This window comes from Aythya marila (assembly GCF_965140915.1).
Source record: "Aythya marila genome assembly, chromosome: 3".
In the NCBI taxonomy this organism is placed as follows: domain Eukaryota; kingdom Metazoa; phylum Chordata; class Aves; order Anseriformes; family Anatidae; genus Aythya; species Aythya marila.
The window spans coordinates 35,152,906-35,172,938 of NC_139044.1; the positions used below are offsets into that span (position 1 = coordinate 35,152,906).

A 20,033-nucleotide genomic window follows, 5' to 3' on the forward strand; every position below is an offset into this window, starting at 1 on the left:
TAGTGCATATGTGCTGTGGACAGCATGCATTTTGGTGAGCACAGAGGCACGTTTGTGAGCAGAAAGGAGTAATTAACAGAGTATGGGTACTGCAGGACTGATGTCCAGGAGCCAGGGGTTGCTGTGAATTTACCACATCCAGATCAGGACTGCCCTATGACTGAAGTCCTGCCAGTTGGCTCCCTCCACATGTATCCTGCAGCCTCAACATTTGCCTTTTAAAATAAAAGCCACTTGTGATGTATTCACTCTCTTTTAAGTCTGCCTGGGAGCCCTGGCTGCTTTCCTTGCCCCTCTCTCATGCCATGCCTGTCCTCAGTCTCCTCTCCCAGGCAACATGGACTCAGAACTGCAGAGTGATGGATGACATGACAAAAGGCTCCTGAAAGGATAGGCTACAACATTATTTCTCAAAACCTCTGAAGTCAGCCCTTTTACTGTGGATTTGAGGGGGAAAGGGAAGGTGGAAGGTGAAAGACTGGGCTACTTTGGTAGTTGTTCTCCAGCTAGCTCACTGCCTTTCATGCCCCTGCTGTCCCACAGCTGTAGCCAGATGGTCACCCTCTGAAATTGTACCATCCCCCTCAGGCACTGAACATTTTTTTGGCATCAGCGGGATAGATGGTGTTTTCCAGCACCATGGCCCTGTGTTGCCCAAAGGATACCCATGAGAGCAGATTCCTCAGGACAGAGGCACCTGCCATAATGAGAGGCATTTTTCTTGCTGGCTGGGGGAGGAGTTTCTGCTCACCACATGAATGCTCGGGGGGTATTGAATTACCAGTGTGGTTACGCATAAGCTTTCCTTGCTGTCTTCATCAGCCTGCCTGCCTAATTGTTGCTCTTGTGTTTTCTGCCCCCTTGACAGTATGCCAAGGCACTGAAGCATTTTGGAGAGAATGAGGGCAAGATGCAGCCAGATGAATTTTTTGGCATCTTCGACACTTTCTTGCAGTCGTTTGCAGAGGCAAAGCAAGATCTGGAGAATATGAGGAAGAAAAAGGAAGAGGAGGAGCGCAGGGCACGCATGGAGGCCATGGTGAGAACCTGGGCACAGGAAGGGGTTTATTTTCATCACCTGTTCGTGTCTCCAGAGAAAGGTTGAGAGACCCAATTCCAGTGCTCGTTGCTGTTACTGTTTTATGTTCTCCTTCTTGCCACCTCTATTTGCCATCCTTCTCCTCACAAGCAATGGTGTTTTCCTGTTGGTTGTACTGTCAGCTTTCAGAAGCTGACAAAAAAAAAAAAAAAAAAAAAAAAAAAGTATATTTGCAAAGTTTGGCTTCCAAATTTCTCTTCTTTGGTTCGGGTACCAAATCTAGCCCTACCTTTTCTGCCAAGGCAACTTGCAAGATGGTGCTCACACTGCCCAGTGCCAGACTGTCTTGTTTTCAGGCTGTGCAAAAGCTCTTGGAGCCAGGTCTCTCTTTGTCCTGCCAGCTGGTCAGCTTCCACTCAGACTCTATCATCACCTGCTGTGTGCTTGTCCCCTGACAGTGAATGGTGACACAGCAAATGCCCTGGAGCCTGCTGGGGCCTGCACTGGCAGTGTTTCTCTCTGGCTGGCCTTAATGCCTTGATTACTGGGGTTGTGTTTACCCTTGATGTGGCAAGTGGGCTTCTGTGCATCAGTGATTTTGCTGCCGGGAGCTCAGTGTGTTATGTCGCCAGGGGTTCGTGTGAACCAGCCTCCCCCTCTGACCTCAGGCTTTCCTGGGGATGATGAGAATGGCCTAGTGTTCCCCTGCCTCTTTCCACCTTGCCAATGCTTTAACCCTGGCTGCTGCCATGGCCCCAGGCCTCACTGAGGGGCATTGCTACTTCAGGTGTTTGCTGTGCCAAAAGCAGCTTTTTGTTCCTTTCAGAAGAGGAGAGAGGTAAAATTCTAGGATGCCAGCAGACTTCCTGGAACTGTTGGACACAGAGATAAAATGCCAAGACTTAGGCTCAAGTTTCCTTTCAGCCTGTCTAGAAAGTGTCTGTTGAAGCACTAGGATGCTTTAGTAGGCCTGATGCACCAAGAGAGGTTGCAGTTTGCTTACGAGAATAATATTCCTGCGACATGGGACTAGAGCACGTATTGATGCCTTGCCATTTTCACTTATTTTGGAGCTGAGCAGTGTGGGAGATAACTGAGCTCCCTGTTGCTACCCTAGGGAGACTGAGGGCATCACCTTGACAGTGGGACTTATCCATTTATTTTTTTGTAAAATCGGTAGTTCTGTTTCATTGCTCTTTCTATTTATAACTAGTGTCTCTTTGCAGAGTCGAGGCAATGTTCCACATTCCCACCACTGCAGCATCCAGACATGAACTGTTTCATGAGCTTCTGTTGACGTTTTGATATCTCACACAATTTTCCTTTTCTGTTATGTTTAGCCCGTGGCTCTCTGATGTTTTTCCCTTCTTACTTTCCTCCTTCTGCAGGATTGTGACCTTTCTGCCTTTCTGAATGTAGCTGCCCATGCCCCAAGTGCAGAGCTGTTTGTGAATATAGTAGTGACTGGTTTGTGCAGACACATCAGACTAACTTTAAACTCACCACGTTAGGTATTGTGAGCACAGTAGGTGCTGCCATGTGTCCTTTTTGCTGCGGGATGGTAATGCTTTGTGTGGCAAATAAAAGATGCTACTCATTCGTCATCTCTCCTGCTCTCTGCTCACCTCTGCAGAAGAAGGGAAGCCCAGCATGCTCGTCTGTTGCCCTTGGCATAGGTGATGGCCTTGTGGATAGGATCCTGATTCTTTTTTTTTTTTTTTTTTTTTTTTTTCCTAAACTAACACATCTTAGCCACTCCTTGACACAGTGTATGTAGTGACCTGGCATCTTGGTCAGCTAATCCTAAAACCTAAATGTGTCTTTCTCCACAGCTGAAAGAGCAAAGGGAAAAAGAGAGGCGACAAAAGAAAGTGAAAGCAGGAAGCATCTCTGAAGAAACCGGGGAATTTGATGACCTGGTGTCAGCATTAAGGTCGGGTGAAGTCTTTGACAAAGACTTATCCAAGCTCAAGCGTAACCGCAAGCGTTCGGGGAACCAAGGCTTAGATTCAAGCCGGGAGCGGGTGGTGACAAAGCTAAATTATTAATTACAAGAGAAAGAAAAATAATCAACCGAAAGAAGGTGATGAAAAAGTGCAAAACAAGGAAGATGGATGTGTGTGATGGCTCCTGGCTGACAGCTGCCCCAAAGGATTTCTTTGGTCTGTGGCTAGAGACATTACCTTTCCATGATCAGCTTTCCTCTCATCCCCCCTCTGTGCTCCTAATTTGAACCATTATAAAAGTGCCTCTGTGGAGCCAGCAGGGTCTGTGACTGGGCCACGCAGAGCCGACAGATTTGCTTCTGGGAGTTTATTGTGTCATCAAAGGCCTCATGGTGATGACAGAAAGTACTTGGGCCTTGCAGACTGCCTCACAGCTGGAGAAAGATAATTTTCTGTGTGCCAAAGTTAAAATGTGTTACGATCTCCATCTTGCTGATAATAAGCAAGACAAATTTCAGAAGAGCTCTGTAAACACCTGTTGCTTCTTCAGGATCTAGATTGGCCTTCGGGGGCTTGTCAAGATGTGGTTTTTGAGGTTACAAGTTCCCTCCCAGAATTGTATTTTTATAAGCCATATTGATTAGAGCCTGAAAAATGCTTTTGATACCATGTTCTGTACAGTATTTTTGTGTGACCTACATTGTCCAATGCAAGTGATGCTCAGAAGGAAGTAATCGGTTCTGGAAGAAAATGGAATTCAAGAATCAGGATCGACATAAAACGTTTTGCAAAAGTCTGTTGGATTCTGCTTTTCTAGAAATGATTTTCTGGAACTTGTTGATGGTAGAGCCTCAAAGTGATGAAATGCCTCTTCTAGGAAAGAAGTTCTGGCTTTTGTTTAGAAAACTATGCCACTGGCATGTTGGAGTTACACCTATATGATTGTGGAGCCTGTTGTAATTGCTGGAGGGTGGGAAGGAAACAACTGAACATTTCTTACCTGTTTGTGCAAGGTTTCTTAGTGGAGCCCAATGGACTCTGGGAGCTCCCCTGTATCATCCACAGGTCGTAAGTGGCAAAAAGCAAACGGGGTCAAAAGCTGCAAGAAATGAGATTTCTTTTCCACTTGATGCTAGCTGCAGTTGCTGTTGGGATGGACTGGACTTTCTGTTTAACAGGCTGACCTTCACTGCACACACCCCACTCCTCCTTAGGGGAATCACATAGTATACTAGGATATAAATGGTGTCAAAGGAGAGCTGTGGAGCCCATGGCCTGTTCCATTTAGAAGGGATTATTTAGCGTGAACCAGTGGAAGGTCCTGTAAGGAAAACTAAGAACTTTTTTCAGGAGGACACAAAATTGTGTAAGCCAAGCAGGCTTTGGAGATGGGTGAATTCATAAGAAAAAAAATAAAATTGCATTTAAGCTACATGTATGAAGCACACAGTGAAAAAGCAGAGGACCCCAAGAAGAGGACTGAATTATGAATTTGGTGCATCTTCATGGCTCTAGGAAAGGGATTGGATTATGCAGGCTGTTGTGACCTTTTTTTTTTTTTTTTTTTTTTTTTTCTAAATCTTGTCTTCCTTTTTGATTATCATCCCTGGAGAGGGAAAAGAAAAAAATGGTGATGGATTCTTCCTCCTAGACGAGCAGAAAACAAGAACATTTGAGAAGAGGGGCCCACCACATACAAACTATGCATCAACAGTAAACAGCGCCAAATGTCAAGGAATCCCAGGGAACTGAAAAAAACTCCGTCAGTCACTTTAATCATTTGGTTTGATTTTTTTCTCTGAATGTCACTTAACCTCAGGCTCTGCACGGAGTCTGCAGAACAGAACTTTCTCTGCCATGCACGCTGCCTGATCAGTATTACACACTACCAATATTGGAGAAACCAACTGCGGTGGTTTTCTGAACACTAAAGTAATTATGTAAACTATGGAAAGAAGCAAAAAAGTCAGAATTGTTAAACTCTAATGTTTCATTGTTTACTGAATTTCGAGTCTCCCACCCCAGAATTTCCCTATTTACAACATTCCAGACTGCCGCGCCTCTGTATAATACTCATCGTAAAGAGCTGGTATCTTACAAGAGCTGGGTGCATTCTCCTCCCTTACTATCCCACTCCCCTTCTGGGATTAGCTATTAACAGCAATATCCATTGCAGCGGACACAAGCACCTTGTAGAAGAAAGACTGTATTTCTTAAAGGTTTTTGAAAGTTTAAGAAAAACTCTCACTTTTTTAAGCATTTTTATTTTAAATTACAAAATGGATTTTTAGAAATGTCTCTTGTAAATTATATTAACAAGCTCCTTGCTGCTCCCCGAAGTAGACATGCTATATCCCAGCCCTGTTTTGTTTGTCTTGTTTTAAAGCATGCCATATAACCTATGCCATGTAAGCCATATGAGAGGTGATAATATGTGCCAAATTGGTATACAGTTGAGTTTAGATTTTGATAATCCCTGAATTCCAAAGATGATGTTTTTAGGGATTAGGACATTGTAGATTTTTCCCCTCTTCATTCTCCTTGGTTTTAGGACTTACCCAGAAGTTCAGGTGTAGTGCCAAGGTCAGCCCTGGTGCAAGAAGATGTGACCTGTGGCTCTGTCAAACTCATGGCTGCTTGCTTGCTCCCCAGGTACTTGTTTGATAAAGCAGGCTGTCAGCATGGCAGTGCTGTTAGAGAAGAAACAGCTCAGGGCAAAACCCTTGAATATAAATACAGCACCCCCCTTCTGGTATTTTTCAAACCAGGTTTGTGGTGTGCTTTTTGCAACTGAAGTCACTTTGCCAGGCCACAGATGTAGCAAAAGCAGGGAGAGTGCTAAGCCCTCTGCCCGTTCGTGTACACAGTTTGGTCCTGATTTGAAAAGTTGTGTGATGGTACGCGGCGCTCCAGTCACACTGACAGAGTCAAAGAAAGCTGCTGTAGCTTTGCCACCTCCTCAATTCATACACCAGTAATAAGAGATTGTACAAGTCCTGTAAATCAGCTGTGGGATACGTTAGTGGGACTGACAGACAGCCCAGAGCCATGCCCCTGTTTCATTGCAGCTCAGCTTTCCTAGCACTCCACAGCCCCAGACGTTTGGTTTGAATCTGTGATGGTGGCTGAAGACTTCTTTCAGCGTGCTAAACAGTCTCCCCTGGCTGTGCACTCCATGGTGAATGTTCATGAAAAGCATTTGATTACTCACTGAGGCAAGCAGTTATTTCATTGAAGTGGTGACAGGCAGAGAGGCCCATTAATATGTCTACCATATGAGATGGGGCTGGCCACACAGGAGATAAGGAAAAAGTTGGCTCTGCTGTAGGGCCTGGCTTCAGATTTTTGCTGAAGCCAAGTTTGTCCTTGATTCTAGTCCCTTGGGTGCCGTGAGTGCAGCTATGCTCTGTTCTTCATATGCGGTTGTGGTAGAGTTGCTTAGCGCTCAAGAAGACAGGAAAATCTTATTACTTGTCCTCTAGTGCTAACACAGCCTGAACAGGTATGGCAAGCAGTCAGGACACTGAGGCAGAACCTCTTCCCCACACTCTGAGAGACAGAGAAGAACCAAAGTCTGCTGTTGTCCTTGCAGCTGTGCCTAGCACCAGCATTTTACGTGGAAATCACTCTGTCTTTGGAAATAAGTAGAGGAGGAAGAAAAGTGTAACAGAAGGTTATAATTGAGGGCTTGTTCTGCGTTACTCTTCCTACAGAAGTGTAGTTGTTGCTAACTTTATGGTGAAGTTCTTCACACCTAGAAGAGGAGGTGCTTTCTAATTCTCCAAATCTTGTCCGTAGAAGTTTAGTGCTCCCTCACTTAATTGCATGTCTCTGCACTGTTCTTAAGCAGATTGCATTAGGATGACCCCAGAAAAGACTGCAGAACTCCCCTACACACACACATCACACTCCCTTTGGTTTGTGTCACTCCTCTCAGTTGGCCATAAGTCTCTGGCAACACTACAAGGTAAAGTGACTTCAGGGCAGTGAGGCCCTTCCATGCTGTGCAGCATAGCTATCGTCTGGGCACCGGTTCCCTACAAGAGCAGAAGCAGGACTAATGTACGGGGAGAGAGACTCCCCGCTAGAGAGACAACTTGAGCATCCTTCTGAAGCTTTTCTGTAATGTGTTCACAGTGTCTGAGGAAGGGAAAGGAATTGTAAAGGGCCCTGATGGAGAACTGTGGGGCAGGTGTTTCCACAATGGTCAGCCCCACTGGCTGAATCTTTCCTCTTTTTTAGGAAAGCTCGCACTCTGAGCTGGGTTGCATGGAGAAGCTTGTGTCAGGAGTTTCTTTGAGGGGAAAGGAAATCAGTTGTACAGTTGATGATGTACATGATATATGCAGTTTTGTTTCTGGGTTGGTTGTTTTGTTGTTTTGTTTTTCTTTTTTGTTTGGGGGTTACATTATTTTTTTTTTTTTTTTTAAAAAAAAAAAAGGTTTTAGGAATCTCTAAAGGGAACCTGTAAATCTGACACCTCTATTTATTTTGCCTTATTTTAGTTTGCTATGTTTGTATGTATACACTGCATTGCAGCAAAGACTATTGAGACCGTGCCAGGGCATTACACCAGCGAGACAGCCAGCGTGGCTATTCAGCAGCAAGTTGAGCCAGGTGAGGGGCTGTTTGTGAGCAGCCTTGGTGTGGGAAGGGACAGAGGGGAAAAATTCCCTTTTGCTTTCATCATAATCACTCTGCCCCAGTGATACTCAACCTGGGAAGACGTGGCTTTTAAAGCATGTGGTGAACTGATGCAGGTGGGTTATTTTAGAACACTTCCTAAAGAAAAAAAAAAATAAATTTCTTGTTATCAGTTATGGTTAGAAGATTAAGAAGAGCAAAACTGCACAGCTGCTAGCTCAAACTTCACCCTTCAACCCAAATTCTGTCTTTAATGTCAGAGAAGCTTTGAGAGATGTGCAAAAGTGCTTCATGCCCTGTAACTTTTCACCAGAGTTAACATGTTGGTGGGACAAACTTGGACAGTTCTCATTCCTCAGAGCTAAGATTCTTTCACATCTTCAGGGCCAAGGAAGAAGGATTTTTGCTACTTTCCCTCTTTCCTCCTCCACTCCACCTCCTCAGATTATCCAGGTAAACAAAGTTTTTTGGCAGATTAGTTTTGTACCCATGAACTCTCTAGCAATCACTACGTGTTTAGTGATGACTCCTTGGGTTCTGTACTGGACTTGGGAGATTTCTGATTGCCTGCCATCCAAAGAGTTAGCCACCATTGGCCACCTTTACTTCTGTTATTAAAGGATGAAGAAACCAATCTAGGTACCACAATTTGGCTAACTAAAAATGTAGACTTTATATATATATATATATATATTAAACCTATCTGCTACTCTAAGGAGTAGTTTTGATGACCCAAATCTCCTAAAGCTGGCCAGATTATGCTCGCTGTGCCTGCTGAGAAGGGTGCCATCAGTTTAGAAAGGTGTTATGGCACCTAATTTCTAAAGAGGGTCTGGATGCTCAGTAGATCTTGCAATCCAGAGTCTTATGTTACTGGTGTTAATATAGAATAGATCCAGTATACCCAGTACAAGTTGCTCTGTGTTTACACCAGCATAATTCATAGCAGCATCTGGATCAAAACTCTCCTTTAAACAGCTTTGGCTGTTCACAAGATGTTCCATGGAGCTTGTGAAGGGCTTTTGCAAAAGTCCTTTCAGCTGTCCACTGCTAGGAGCTCTCACGTAGCTTATCTAGAAAAGTCTCTATGGCATGTCATTCACAACCTACCCCTCCCTCCCCATCTTTACACTTCCCCCTAAAAAGGCTCTTTAGAAGCCTTCGCAGTTTTAGGTTGTAAAGGGACACCAGGTACCACACTCAACACTTCTCCCTTCCAAACCATCTCCATCTTCATGCACCCTCCACCCCTGCGAGCCTGCTCAGCTTGAAACTTGCAGGTCGTTTTGGGAGGTGCCCCTGCCTGCTGAGCTTGGAAAGTACAGTGCTGCTTACTGAGTGGGAGGCTGCAAGCTGCTGTAATGCCTTGGCGTATCCTCATTTCTTAGTCAGTTTAAGACTATAAGTGAATTAAATGTACAAATCCTGTAGTGTCCTTTTTATCTGTATCTTTTTATAAGAATATACTGTAATACTAAAAAAAAAACACAAAACCAAAAGCAAAAAAAAAAAAATTAAAGATATATTGCCCCCACTGTGTCTCAGTAATTTCTTTGTGTGCATTTTGTGCGCTTTTGCTGGAAAGTCTTAAAGGTAAGTTGGGGTCTGGGTATACTTTTTTTTTTTGCTTGGCTCTAGGTCTTTCTCTTTGGTCAAGAGCTTGTAGCTCTTCAAGTGACAAAGGCACTGCAGAGCTGATGAGAAACTTCACAGGTTATTCTGGCAGCAAGGTGGAACAACAGGCAACACTGGGGTTCACACACAACCAAACAACAAAACAAACAACCAAACAACCAACCAACCAAACAAAAAACTAAAAACAAAACAAACAAAAAAAAAAAAAAAAAAAAGCCTGCTATCTAAGAGCTCATAATCCACATGTGAACATGCTAGTACACCAGCAGGAAAGGCTGCAGGGCTGGCCATAAACTCACTGCAAGAGTGTGACTGAGAGGAGACGATGGCTTCAAAGGCAGGAGTTAAATAAGAAAAGAAGCCGGGAGAGCCAACATCAGGCCTAAAGCCTTCAGAGATGCGGGGGGTGAGGGGGGAGAGGAGTTAGATGCAACAGCAGTGCAGGCAGGAGGCATATAAGAGCTAGGGCTAATCTGTGTGCGCTTGACGAGCGGGTGAATGAAGGGACATGCCAAAGAATTCCTTGGAGTTCAAGGGCAGAACCTCATTTTCATCTTAGACACAGCTGGTTCATTTACACACAGATCCCCCTGTCTCTGATCACAGAAATAGCTTGCTGACAAAATTCATCCTTAAGCCGCAACTTTTCATGTTTATCTTCAGCCCATCAAGGGGTGATGTTTTAACTGTGAGCTCCGGTGAGTCTGGTGCCTAGCTTTGTTGGGGGGGGCTTGCTGGCTGAGCAGCATACTCCTGCAGTGCATGGCTTCCAGGGACCTCAAACAAAGCCCCTGCTCTGAGTTCTGGCTCTCAGGTGGGAAGGGCCATGGCAATGAGCAAAAGGAATCAGGGGATAATTGCTTGCACAAGCTGAGGGCCAATGGACAGCAGGTGGGGGCTCTGAGTGCTGCATGGGAAAGCTCTTGTTTTGTACATGTTGAAAGGACTCTCTATTTAAGTCAGGCTTTGCTTTGAGTCTTTGCTATAAGGTTCTTGTTTTACAGATGCAAAGGTAGACGCAAAGAGATGTTTCTGAAATTCATGCAGGATGTGAGTGGCAGAGAGAAAATGAAAATGCAGAGACTTGCCTGTCTCCTTTCCTTGAGTTGCAGTAAAGGAGGCCAGACCATTGCTTTTCCTCTTCTTGGAGGTCAAGCCCAGCAGTATTTTCATTCTGCTTTGTGCAAACAGAGACGTATCCTACTGGAATTATAGGAAGAAGACTTTTCTTTCTTTAATATTTTGGCTGGTTTTGGAGTCCACAGCAAGGGGCTGCTGTTCTGCCCTAAACGATGGCTCTCCTGCAGAAGTTTCCTTCAGTCTTCTCATTTGGCTTCTCCTTATGGCCATGGACCGGCCTGTCCTTGTCATCACTGTGCAGAAGCAAGGTAAGTGCCTCCTGGCTTTTTTTCTGAGCAAAGCTAGCATCAGGGTTTAGCTGCCGTGAGTGAGTGGCAGTGAGGAGAAGTATAAGGGGAGCTCTTCTCCCTTGCTGGGAAAGTCTGAGGATCTATTATTCATTGGTTTCTCCTTTCTTTAACCTTTGGCTTCTCTTTAAACAAAGATGACTGTTATCTCTGCCATAGCAGATAGGAATTTTTCTGTTAGAAATCTGCTTAGCCACTTGGGAACTGGTTTCTCTTGCTTGAAAACAAAATAATGAAAAACTTTTGCCCCCCTGCTTCACTTCCTCCTAGAGCCCAGAAGGTTTTCAAGGTTGTTGTACTAGATTTTGTTTGTTCATTACATGTTTCTGTGATGGCTTCTTTTTGTTGCCACTGAGACATAGCTGCTGTTTATCTCTACTTTAGTCAGACTCTCACCAGGAGGGAAGGTTCTTTTGTCTGTCTTTCTTTTTCCCTGTCTTCTTCTTCTGACTTTTTTTTTCTATACTTATGATTTTATTTACTTTTTTTTTTTTTTTTTTTTTTTTTTTTGTATTGGGGCAGGGGAAGGGTCTGCTCATCTTTATGACTATCAGCCTGTCAGACTGAATTTTCATGTGAGATAGTAATGAAATGATGCATTAAGAAGGCAAAATACCTTGCTCACATGTGCTTTGATGAGAGAATGAAGCAGAGGAGGAATAAAACAGGATAGGATGTCAGTCTGGCATACCTGGTTTTAATCTGTTTCTTGTAGTCTGTATATTTCTGCAAGTAAGGATTCTTTCAAAGGGTTAACTTTTGCTTTTTTAAGGACAAATATTTGTCCGCTCCCCTCTTTCTTCCTATGCTTAATTAATGAGGAGGAGCCTTCTGGTTCATAAGGGGGAAGAAAAAAAACCACAAAGCCCAACCCTGTTCAGCCACGATCAAAGCATGAAAAACTACGTGAATATGGTGAGGTGTTCCAGTGCGCTTACTGCCTCTCCCTGGGGTCTCCCACTGCCTGTGGTCACTTGGGGCGAGGACAGGGGAACCAGGCACCCTTGGCCTGCCTAGGGGAGCAGCTCCATGCCCACTCTCAGTGCTTTGGGCCAGGGCAGCTGTATGTCTCTGCAGGGCCTATTCCTTGAGATACTTAGATAGTTACTAGTATCTATACTAGTGGCTGTAGACTCTTGTTTGCTTGTTTATTTTCTGTTTTTAATGGTAAAATTTAAACTAAGCGCTTCATTGTGCTGCTGCCACTGTCCCTCCAAGACAGTCTTTCTTCTCACTTGGTCTTGGAGAACCTTTGTATGAGTTGCAAATCCAAGCAGAGGTCCTGCAGCCATTGGGCTGTACCTGCAAGCCCGCTCTCACTAGGGTACCCACAGCACCCGGGCTGAGGGTCTGCCTCTGGACTATAAAGCTGGGGTTACTTGGGGCAGAGCATGTCGGTGTGACCGTGCCACCTGGGCCTGCCTATCTGCCTGTGAAGTGGAGGCAGAAATCCCTGACAGAGCACTGCGGAATGTTGCCTCTGGCACCCGAGCTTGTGGCTTCAGGGATGGCTCAGGTACTTGCTGGGTGGTGGAGATGGGGGTGAGAGAAACCTTCCCTGTCTCCTCGCTGCTTCTGCTGAAAGGATGGGTAGGTTTGGTCCTGACTCTCTTCCCCTCTTCACCAGCTACTGCCTTAGGTTATGGCAACCACAGGCCCAAAGAGGGTTTGTGGTGCGCTGGGGGCTTTCCTCTGGGGAGGGCTGCTGCATTTTCCTACCACAACAACATCAAACCCTTGGGGTCACCACTCAAATGCTGGGCTTAAGTTAATGTGGGAGCCAAGGAAATGCTCTTTGCCCACTTTATTTTAGATGTGGAGTACTGTAGTGTTGAGGCAAGTCCTTGCAGTGCTCTTAAAAGCAGAATGTGCCTGTAGTTACGTTAGCTAGAAAAATAACAACCAGAAAATGGAGGAAAAAGTATGAAGAGGACATCATAACTTACTGAACTGTGCAAGATGTGGAAGAAGGCTTTTGTCTGGCTGAAATGTCTGTCAGTGCTATCTATAGTGTCATGTCTACTGTGTTATATAGTAAAGCCTTTGCCAGTTGTCCACCATCATGGTGATACAGTGGAAGCAGTTATGAGGGGTTACTGTGGTACCTCAGGATTTTAACTGGACAAGACTTTCCTCAGGTAACCTGGATGCTGTTTGTCTTCCCAGGCAAGTCTGGATCTGCTCTTATTTCAATTAACACCCAAAGGTAGTGTTTCTTTTTTTTTTTTTTTTTTTTTTTTTTTTTTTTTTTGGCAGGGTTTTCCTTCCAGCTGGGCTCCCAAACAGGGTAACAACTGTTCAGTGCCATGCCTTGTTCTGCTGTAAGCAACCTTTGCTCCTGATGCTCCTCAACATTGGAGCCCCCCTTTTGTCTTCTTTGTCACTATGGCCCTTTGCTACTTGCCTCAGGAGGATTTGCTGCCCTTTCTCTGTGGCAGTAGCAACTGCTGGAGGTTGGGCTCTGGTTAGAGCCCCTTACAGAAGATCATCCCTGGTATGAACCTTCTTACATGTAAAATGTGGCTCTTTTAAAATAATAACAAATCATCTTCCCTTCTTCTGGTCTCTGGAATGAAAGCTTGTCCTTTAGCAGGGAGGAAGCAACTTCTGCAGCTGGAGAGCTGAAGCTGCCTCTGGGGCCAGTGGGGACACATGGCCTTTCACTGCTGAAGCAGCTCCAGAGCTGAGGCAATGTGACATTGGGACCAAGCTGGCTGTGGCCTTGGGGATGCTGATCTTGTGCCAGCTCCCGGGGTGTCAGTGCTGGGCTGCATCAGCAGGCATGTCTTGGACTTTCAACAAGGTCAAAGGGGGAGACATCAGCTTGATCTTAGCTATGGGACTTGTCCTTGTGAGGCGGCTGCCAGTTGCCAATCTGTTCCTGATTAACCCTCTCCCAGGGGATGCTGACTGGCACATCCCAAACCCAAAATGGGATGGGAGGAGAAAGGGGCTAAATCAGATATTGAAACAATCTCAGTCTCTAATTTTTAACCCGGGCTGGCATCCTAATCAAGACAGAAAGACAGCAGGAGCTTGGACAGGGATCAGTAGTGCTGACAGTGCTGCACAGAGCAGAACCAGTATAATTATGGGCGACTGAACATAATCATACAAATAGCTGAGCTCTGATGAGGAGTAGGCTCTTTCCTGAGAACTTCTTGGAGGAGTGGTGGCCAGTTGTCTTCTTTCTTACTCCTTCCAGCACTTCCCATCAGCTCTGCAAGGAGCTTTACCACTACTAATTGCCTGTGCCTTTTGCAGTCACTGAAATGGGACCTAGGCTGTCATTAGTGGAAGTGGATTTTTCTCCTTGGGAGGCAGAAAGGTGAAATCTTCATTAAACAATTGGAAGAAGCTGAGGGGCAGAAGCCATATCTGCTAAAAGCAACCATGTTAACTTGATGGCAAATATTAACTTTTCCAGATATATGTCAGACATGAAGCACTCAAGTCTGAAGATCTGATCATGGGTGATCACTGCCAAGTGCATGGAGCAATGGGAAGGTTGGAATAGTGTCCCCATCTGCAAACAATAATTTGAATGACTTAGCAAGCACAACGTGTTGGTCTGGCCCAAAGCCCTGTGGTCAGGTCCTCCTGGGTCGTGGTCCAGGCCTGTAGCAGTAGGACTGTCCTCTTCTTCCTGCCTTGGTCCCAGCAAGCTATGTGGGATGCCAGGGCCCATTTCTCTGCTCTCTGCCTGTGTCCAGGACAGGGCATGGTGCTTGGGCAATGGGGGATCTCTGTGCACCTGTAGGTCAGTGGCTCCACAGCATTGCCAGCACTTCCGCCATTTCCCCCTCCTTGCTCTTTGGCCTCCACCAGCCATCTCTGTCTCTTCCACTGCTGGTTCTGGGCCCAGGTTATGCTTCTCTACTCTCGCTCTGTGTGGGCCCCCTGGCACAGAGCAGTGAGGTTTGGGGCCAAACCTCACAGAGCTGCCTCTGCTAACCCCAGCAGCTTTGCTTCCCAAATGCCTCAGAGGTGCTCCCAGCCCCAATGGAAGCAGGGGCTCAACTGGAGACCAGCCGGTCCTTCAGCAAGCTGCAATCATGTGTGTGTGTGGAGACATCTTGTCTGAGGGGGGAGGCTAAATCTAGGCTGCAGTAAAACCCCTGAACAGCAGCTCCAGCACCAGCTGCTCTGACAGGCCCAAGTATTCGTTTCCCCATTGAGCTCCTCGCTGATGTGAACATGGCCTCTGTGCACGTGTGTCTGCAGGGGAACAGGTGCCAAAAGTGTGTCTGCAGGGGAAATTTTTGCTGGTGCCAGGCCAGGGTGGAGGAACACTTGGGCTCTGCACTCTTCCCTTCTATAAATGGTTACGTTTAAAACAGGTTTCTTAACTTAGGTTACAGCAGTGAGGGATGGATGAGCTTTGCTGTAAAGAGGGAGCTCCCAGCAACCCATGAAGTGGAGGAAGATCTTGGCCAGATTGGGTAGGAGTTGGGGATCAGGAATGTGACCTGTTCCCACAAATTGTGAAAGGACTTCTCCCAGCCATGCATGGACTTGTGTCAGACATCTAGTGGGATGTCTGCTGTCATGTGGCAGAGTGAGAGGTGAAGGGAGTGAACTGCTGCTACTGAGACCTCATCCCACACCGTAGGATGTGGTGGTACCCCTGCTCTCACGTGAGGTGCTCAGTCCAAGCCTTGCACCCCAGGAGCTGCCTTGCTGTTGGCTGAGGGCATGGGGAGATCTTGTCAAGTTCAGTGAGGGAGGGGAGGCCAGGACGTGGGGAGCCCTGCTCCTGCTGCTGGTGAAGCACCGGAGTGCTCGCTCGCCTGCTCCAGCCAGCTGGGTTTAATTTTAGAAACACAGTGCTATCTTGGGGCATCTTTTTCCACGGAATGCAAGTCTTTAAGTAAATAAATAACAGCTTTGTCGAGGTGGAATGATGGCCCATAACCGCACTGCAAAACACGCACCGAGCAAGTCGAGCCCTGTTTCTCTTGCATGTGGAACTACTTTGTGCAGATACAGTGGCTGCATTGCCTCCCTCCCCTACTTCGACCCCCTCCTGAGCAGGCCATGTGCATTGATTAAAAAGAAATAAAAACACCTTGAAATACCAGCCTCAGAGAAGTGGAAATGAAAACGCCTCCAGCTGCTGGGGTTCAGCTAGAGTTCTCTGGAGTAGGTTTGCAACAGCTATGGTTTACCAGCCATCGGCTAAGTGTTACTGTCCATGCCTTTGCTGCATCTGGGACATCCCAGAAGGATGTGCTCCTAGGCATCCTCGGCAAGCCTTGGGGGAAATAGCAGGCTATAAAGATGAATGCAAGAAACTTGTGTTTAAATACCCCTCCCAGTCTGGCTGGCCAAGAGCCTTCTGCACGCAGTTGTGTTGCTTATGGCTGAGTGTCCTGGGTGTGTCTGTCAAAGCTTGCTTGCTGGCTGGAAAATCCTGTTAAAGCCATTTTACCAGAGCAAGGGCCCATTTGCACTCTCGGGTCCAGCAGCTCTGAAATGCCTGCATGGCATCTGTTGCATAAGCCGATTGTAGCCCTGTTGCCCTGAATCAGCAGGGAGAGCTCTTGGGCTCCCGGTCTGAGCAAGATCTTACTGTGATGGCCTTCCTCTGACGTACCTAAAATCTGCTAGATGGAACAAATGGTGTTAAAATTACCCTGGCTACTGGCTTTGTTGTGGATTTCCTCCCACCGCATGCTGCTGCTGCTGGGACAATACGGTGGCAGAGCTGACGGGATGCTGTGCTTTTAAGGAAATTAGGTCAGGAGCACCCATCTTGGGTGCATTAGGAGTTGGCAGCAGCACTCTGGGTGCCTCCTCAAAGCCAAAGGGGTGGCTAGACTGTGCCTAATCGCAGAGGTATGAGTGAGCTCTGGCAACAGTCTTTTTAGCAATTGGGTTTGAAATTGGCATCTGTGGCTTGGAAAAAGTTTTATGTAGCATCCTCTTGTCATGCAGGCAAGGATGCTTGAAGAGGTTTTGCTCTGCCCCTTCCTGTGTAAGAAGACAAGCATATCTTGTCCTTCGTATCCCCACAGCCCTCGGGAGGAGTGTTCTGTGCAAAAATGTGATAGGTTTTGTGTGTTCAGGTTTAGTTTATGAATTCACTGCGGGGCCTGGGGGCTGCTGGCCTCCCCTTGGGTGAGCTGGTGGCTTCCCTTTCTTGAGGGCTGCCAGGGTAGGGAGGATTTTCCACAGCCATGGTTCTGCCTGCTCCTCCTCATGGCTGCTCTGTGAACTGCCTGGTTAAGCCATCTCCTCTCCTCCTCAGCCCGTGGCTCCCACTGATACCACAGGTCTGGAGAGATTTATTTATTTATTTGTTCTAAACCCTCTTGAGGGGCCAGGCGAGCTCTGCCCGTGTTCCCTACAAGGTGGGGCTCACGGCAGCCCTAGCAGCAGCCTGTGTTTCCACTGAACCCAATTAAGATTCAGTCTTGGCAGGATGGAGCCTTCTGAGTTGCCAGCTGCAATAGGAGAGAAGAGGCTTCAAGGGCAGCAGAAACGATTCCCTCCCCTCAGCTCCGCTTATTTCTTGGATCTGGGCTGAGGATGGCCCCAGGAGCTGATCTGCAGAAGCCAAATGAGCCGCACAGAGCTAAAACGTTTCCATTCAGCGTCAGGCCCTGGGTGGGGAAGCACAGAGGCTGTGGGTGGCAGCCGGGGAGGTGGCTGGAGGGGAGGGAGGATGCAGCCCCACGCGCTACCCCGGGACAGCAGCAATTCCAGCTCAGCTGCAACTTTGCACATGGGGAGACTCTCAAGTGCTGGAATGACCCCATTAATTAAACAGGCTGTTCTTTAAGGACTTGGAAAGCAGTGGTAGTGGGAAGTCAGAGCTGAAACCCTTCTCCCTCTGGAGCAGATGCTACCTGGTAGCAGGCTGTGCAGCTCCGCTGCTGGCGATGGAGCTGTGCCATGACTTGTACCAGCTGCTAACTGGCCTAAGGCACTAGTAACGGAGCAGCTGTGTATCTGCTGGCACATGTTTTTTCCAAGCATAATATTAACACAACTTTACAGTTGCCCGGCTGTTTTGCTGTCTTCCCCTCTTCCTCCCCTGCCTCCTGTCACTTGGGCACGCTTTGCAGCCAAGCTGCCCTTCACAGTGGAACCAGAAACCTTGCTTTTGCTGGCCTTGCCTCTTTTCAGTTGTGTGCCCTGGAAGTGTCATGGGTATAGAGGAGAGAAGTTTGAGACTAAGTCTGTGTGGGAACAGCTTAGAAGGATGGAGATCTTCTGGTTTCGCGCAGGCTGTCCAGAATTTGAGGATAAACTCTGCCCTCTTCTGCTGAGGCTATTAAAGAAGCAATGGTATCTGTAACAGTTGTTGCTTGGGGAAACCCAAGTCAGCCATGCAAGGTGAAGCTTGGCAGCAGCAAGATGGAGCAGAAGTTGTGTGCGTGGCACTGGGGAGAGCCACAGCCATTAGGCAGCTTGCCTGGTGACGGCCCTGCCCTTGCAGTTGGGCTGTGAAAGTGGAGCTGAGCAATACTCGGTTTGTCGCACAGCTCTGCTCCGAGTGAGTGTCCAAGGGCATCCAGCCCTTCCAGTAAACTTGTACTCAGCCCCGCTTAACCACTACAATTTTGGGTACTGTCTCCTCATCAAAGGAGCAAGTAGGATGAGTTCAAAATTAGAAGTGCTAAACCCAAGGCTTTCTAAACCCAGCCATGGCAGCACGGAGGGAGAGGAAGGTAGAGCTGGCTGGATTTGTGTCTCAGCTATTGCTGCATAGGCTTCTTGTGACCACAGTGAAAATGTGCTCTTATTATGACAGCCTGCACTGAGCTCACCCAAAGCCTTTCAGGCCCAGCTTGTGAAAAAGGGTTAAGCCACTCCACCCTGTGCCTTTCCAGGGAGTGTGCCAGATGTGTCAGGAGTTGCCATCATCAGATCACTTGATTTTGAGACACATTTTGAGACTTCATGCTAAAGCATCAAGAAAAAAAAAAAACAAAAACAAAAAACCCCACAATTGCTTAGCCCACTGCACCCAGCAACTCCTGTTTTCACCTTTGCTGAAATGCTAAGCTGGTCTTGGAACAAGTCTGTAATAAATGGAGGGAAGTAAACTGTTTCTATTTAACTAATTAGCAGTCCTAGGTCCTGGCCAAAGCACACACACGAAGTTACAGGCGTTTTTAAGCTGTAACACGCCTGCATAAGTGTTGCTGAGGCAGCCAGGAGCCACAAACGAGCTACAGGCCAAGGAGGGGGTGGGATGTGGGACCAGATTCTGTTCAGTCAAAGCCTGTGTAAAGCTGAGTAACTTTAGGGACTTAGGAAGAATTACTGCAGGTCACCAGTGGTTTAAAATAGCTAAAAGTTTGTCCCCATTTTTAGTGTTCAGCTGTTGTTATTTTTAGGGTATGGTTTGAGTGGTTCCTGTTCTGGAAAAGGAGGTCCCTTTCTAAGGTATTTCAGGCCATGCCTTACTTCTATTCCCTGCTCTTCTTCCCCCAGCACTTTTCTGAAAGCACTGCTCCCTTTGACACAGTTCATGGCTTCATGAATACTTAGTGACCAGCTTCTGCTGGCTTCCCTTTTAGTCTCTGCATCCAGTTTTTTCCAGGGCAGTCTAAGGGTGGGGTGGCTAGCCTCAGGATGTGGCCACGAAGGAAGATGCAGGCTGCATTGGCAGGGAACTGACAATAAAACACAAATGGGAAATTAGCTGGGACAAGTGAGACCTTTCTGGAGGAAATGACAAATGGTGCCTTGTAAGGGCTGCCACGATCAGCAACACTTTGTGTTCCAGTTGGGTTTGGTGTGTATGGTGGTAGCGGTGCTGCTGCTGCTCTTAGGGCATCTTCCAGGAGAAGGATGTGGTGGGCTAATGCTTTACTCTGTTTCTTCTGCTTAAATTGACAAAAATTCACTTCCAAATTAGGAAGTGTCCCCTAGAAAGGGGGGTATAGAGCTTTGTGCTATGGTTCCAGGATCTGCAGCATTTTGGGGCCGTTTCAGTCTGTGGTTCCTCAGGCTAAGAGTCAGAGTGCTTGAGGTACCAGTTTCTTACGTGACTGCAGCACAAAGCAGTGCTACATTATGTGTCCACTGGCTCAGAACAGGCAAGTGGGAGAAGCTGGGTTAAAGATAAGAAATGAAAAATTATGATGCTAAATCTACAGGATTACTCAGTTTAAGAAGGGCCAAATAGAGCTGAGTTTCATTCAACAACAACAATGAAATTGCAAGAGATCAGTCAAGATAACTTACTACTGTAGGGAAGCTACTAATTGCTGACTAATCATGGCAACATAAAGCCTGTTTTGGTGCTCACCCTCAGTTAAATATTTATAGAAGCTTATGGATTAAAACATAAAGGTTTATTTGAATGAATGAAAAGCGCATTCAAAA

General features: G+C 46.6%; 1 protein-coding gene across 3 annotated transcripts in view; it reads left to right on the forward strand.

Moving 5' to 3' along the window:
- The window catches only part of DAAM2 (dishevelled associated activator of morphogenesis 2), a 171,690-nt gene extending 162,044 nt beyond the window's left edge, over positions 1-9,646 (forward strand). For all 3 annotated transcript variants that reach the window (XM_082757200.1, XM_082757202.1, XM_082757201.1), the window contains 2 exons: positions 869-1,039; positions 2,872-9,646. In XM_082757200.1, coding sequence (XP_082613326.1) covers positions 869-1,039; positions 2,872-3,087 — 387 coding nt within the window. In that variant the 3' untranslated portion in view covers positions 3,088-9,646. The remainder of the gene's footprint in view (positions 1-868; positions 1,040-2,871) is intronic.
- Positions 9,647-20,033: the final 10,387 nt, after the last annotated feature.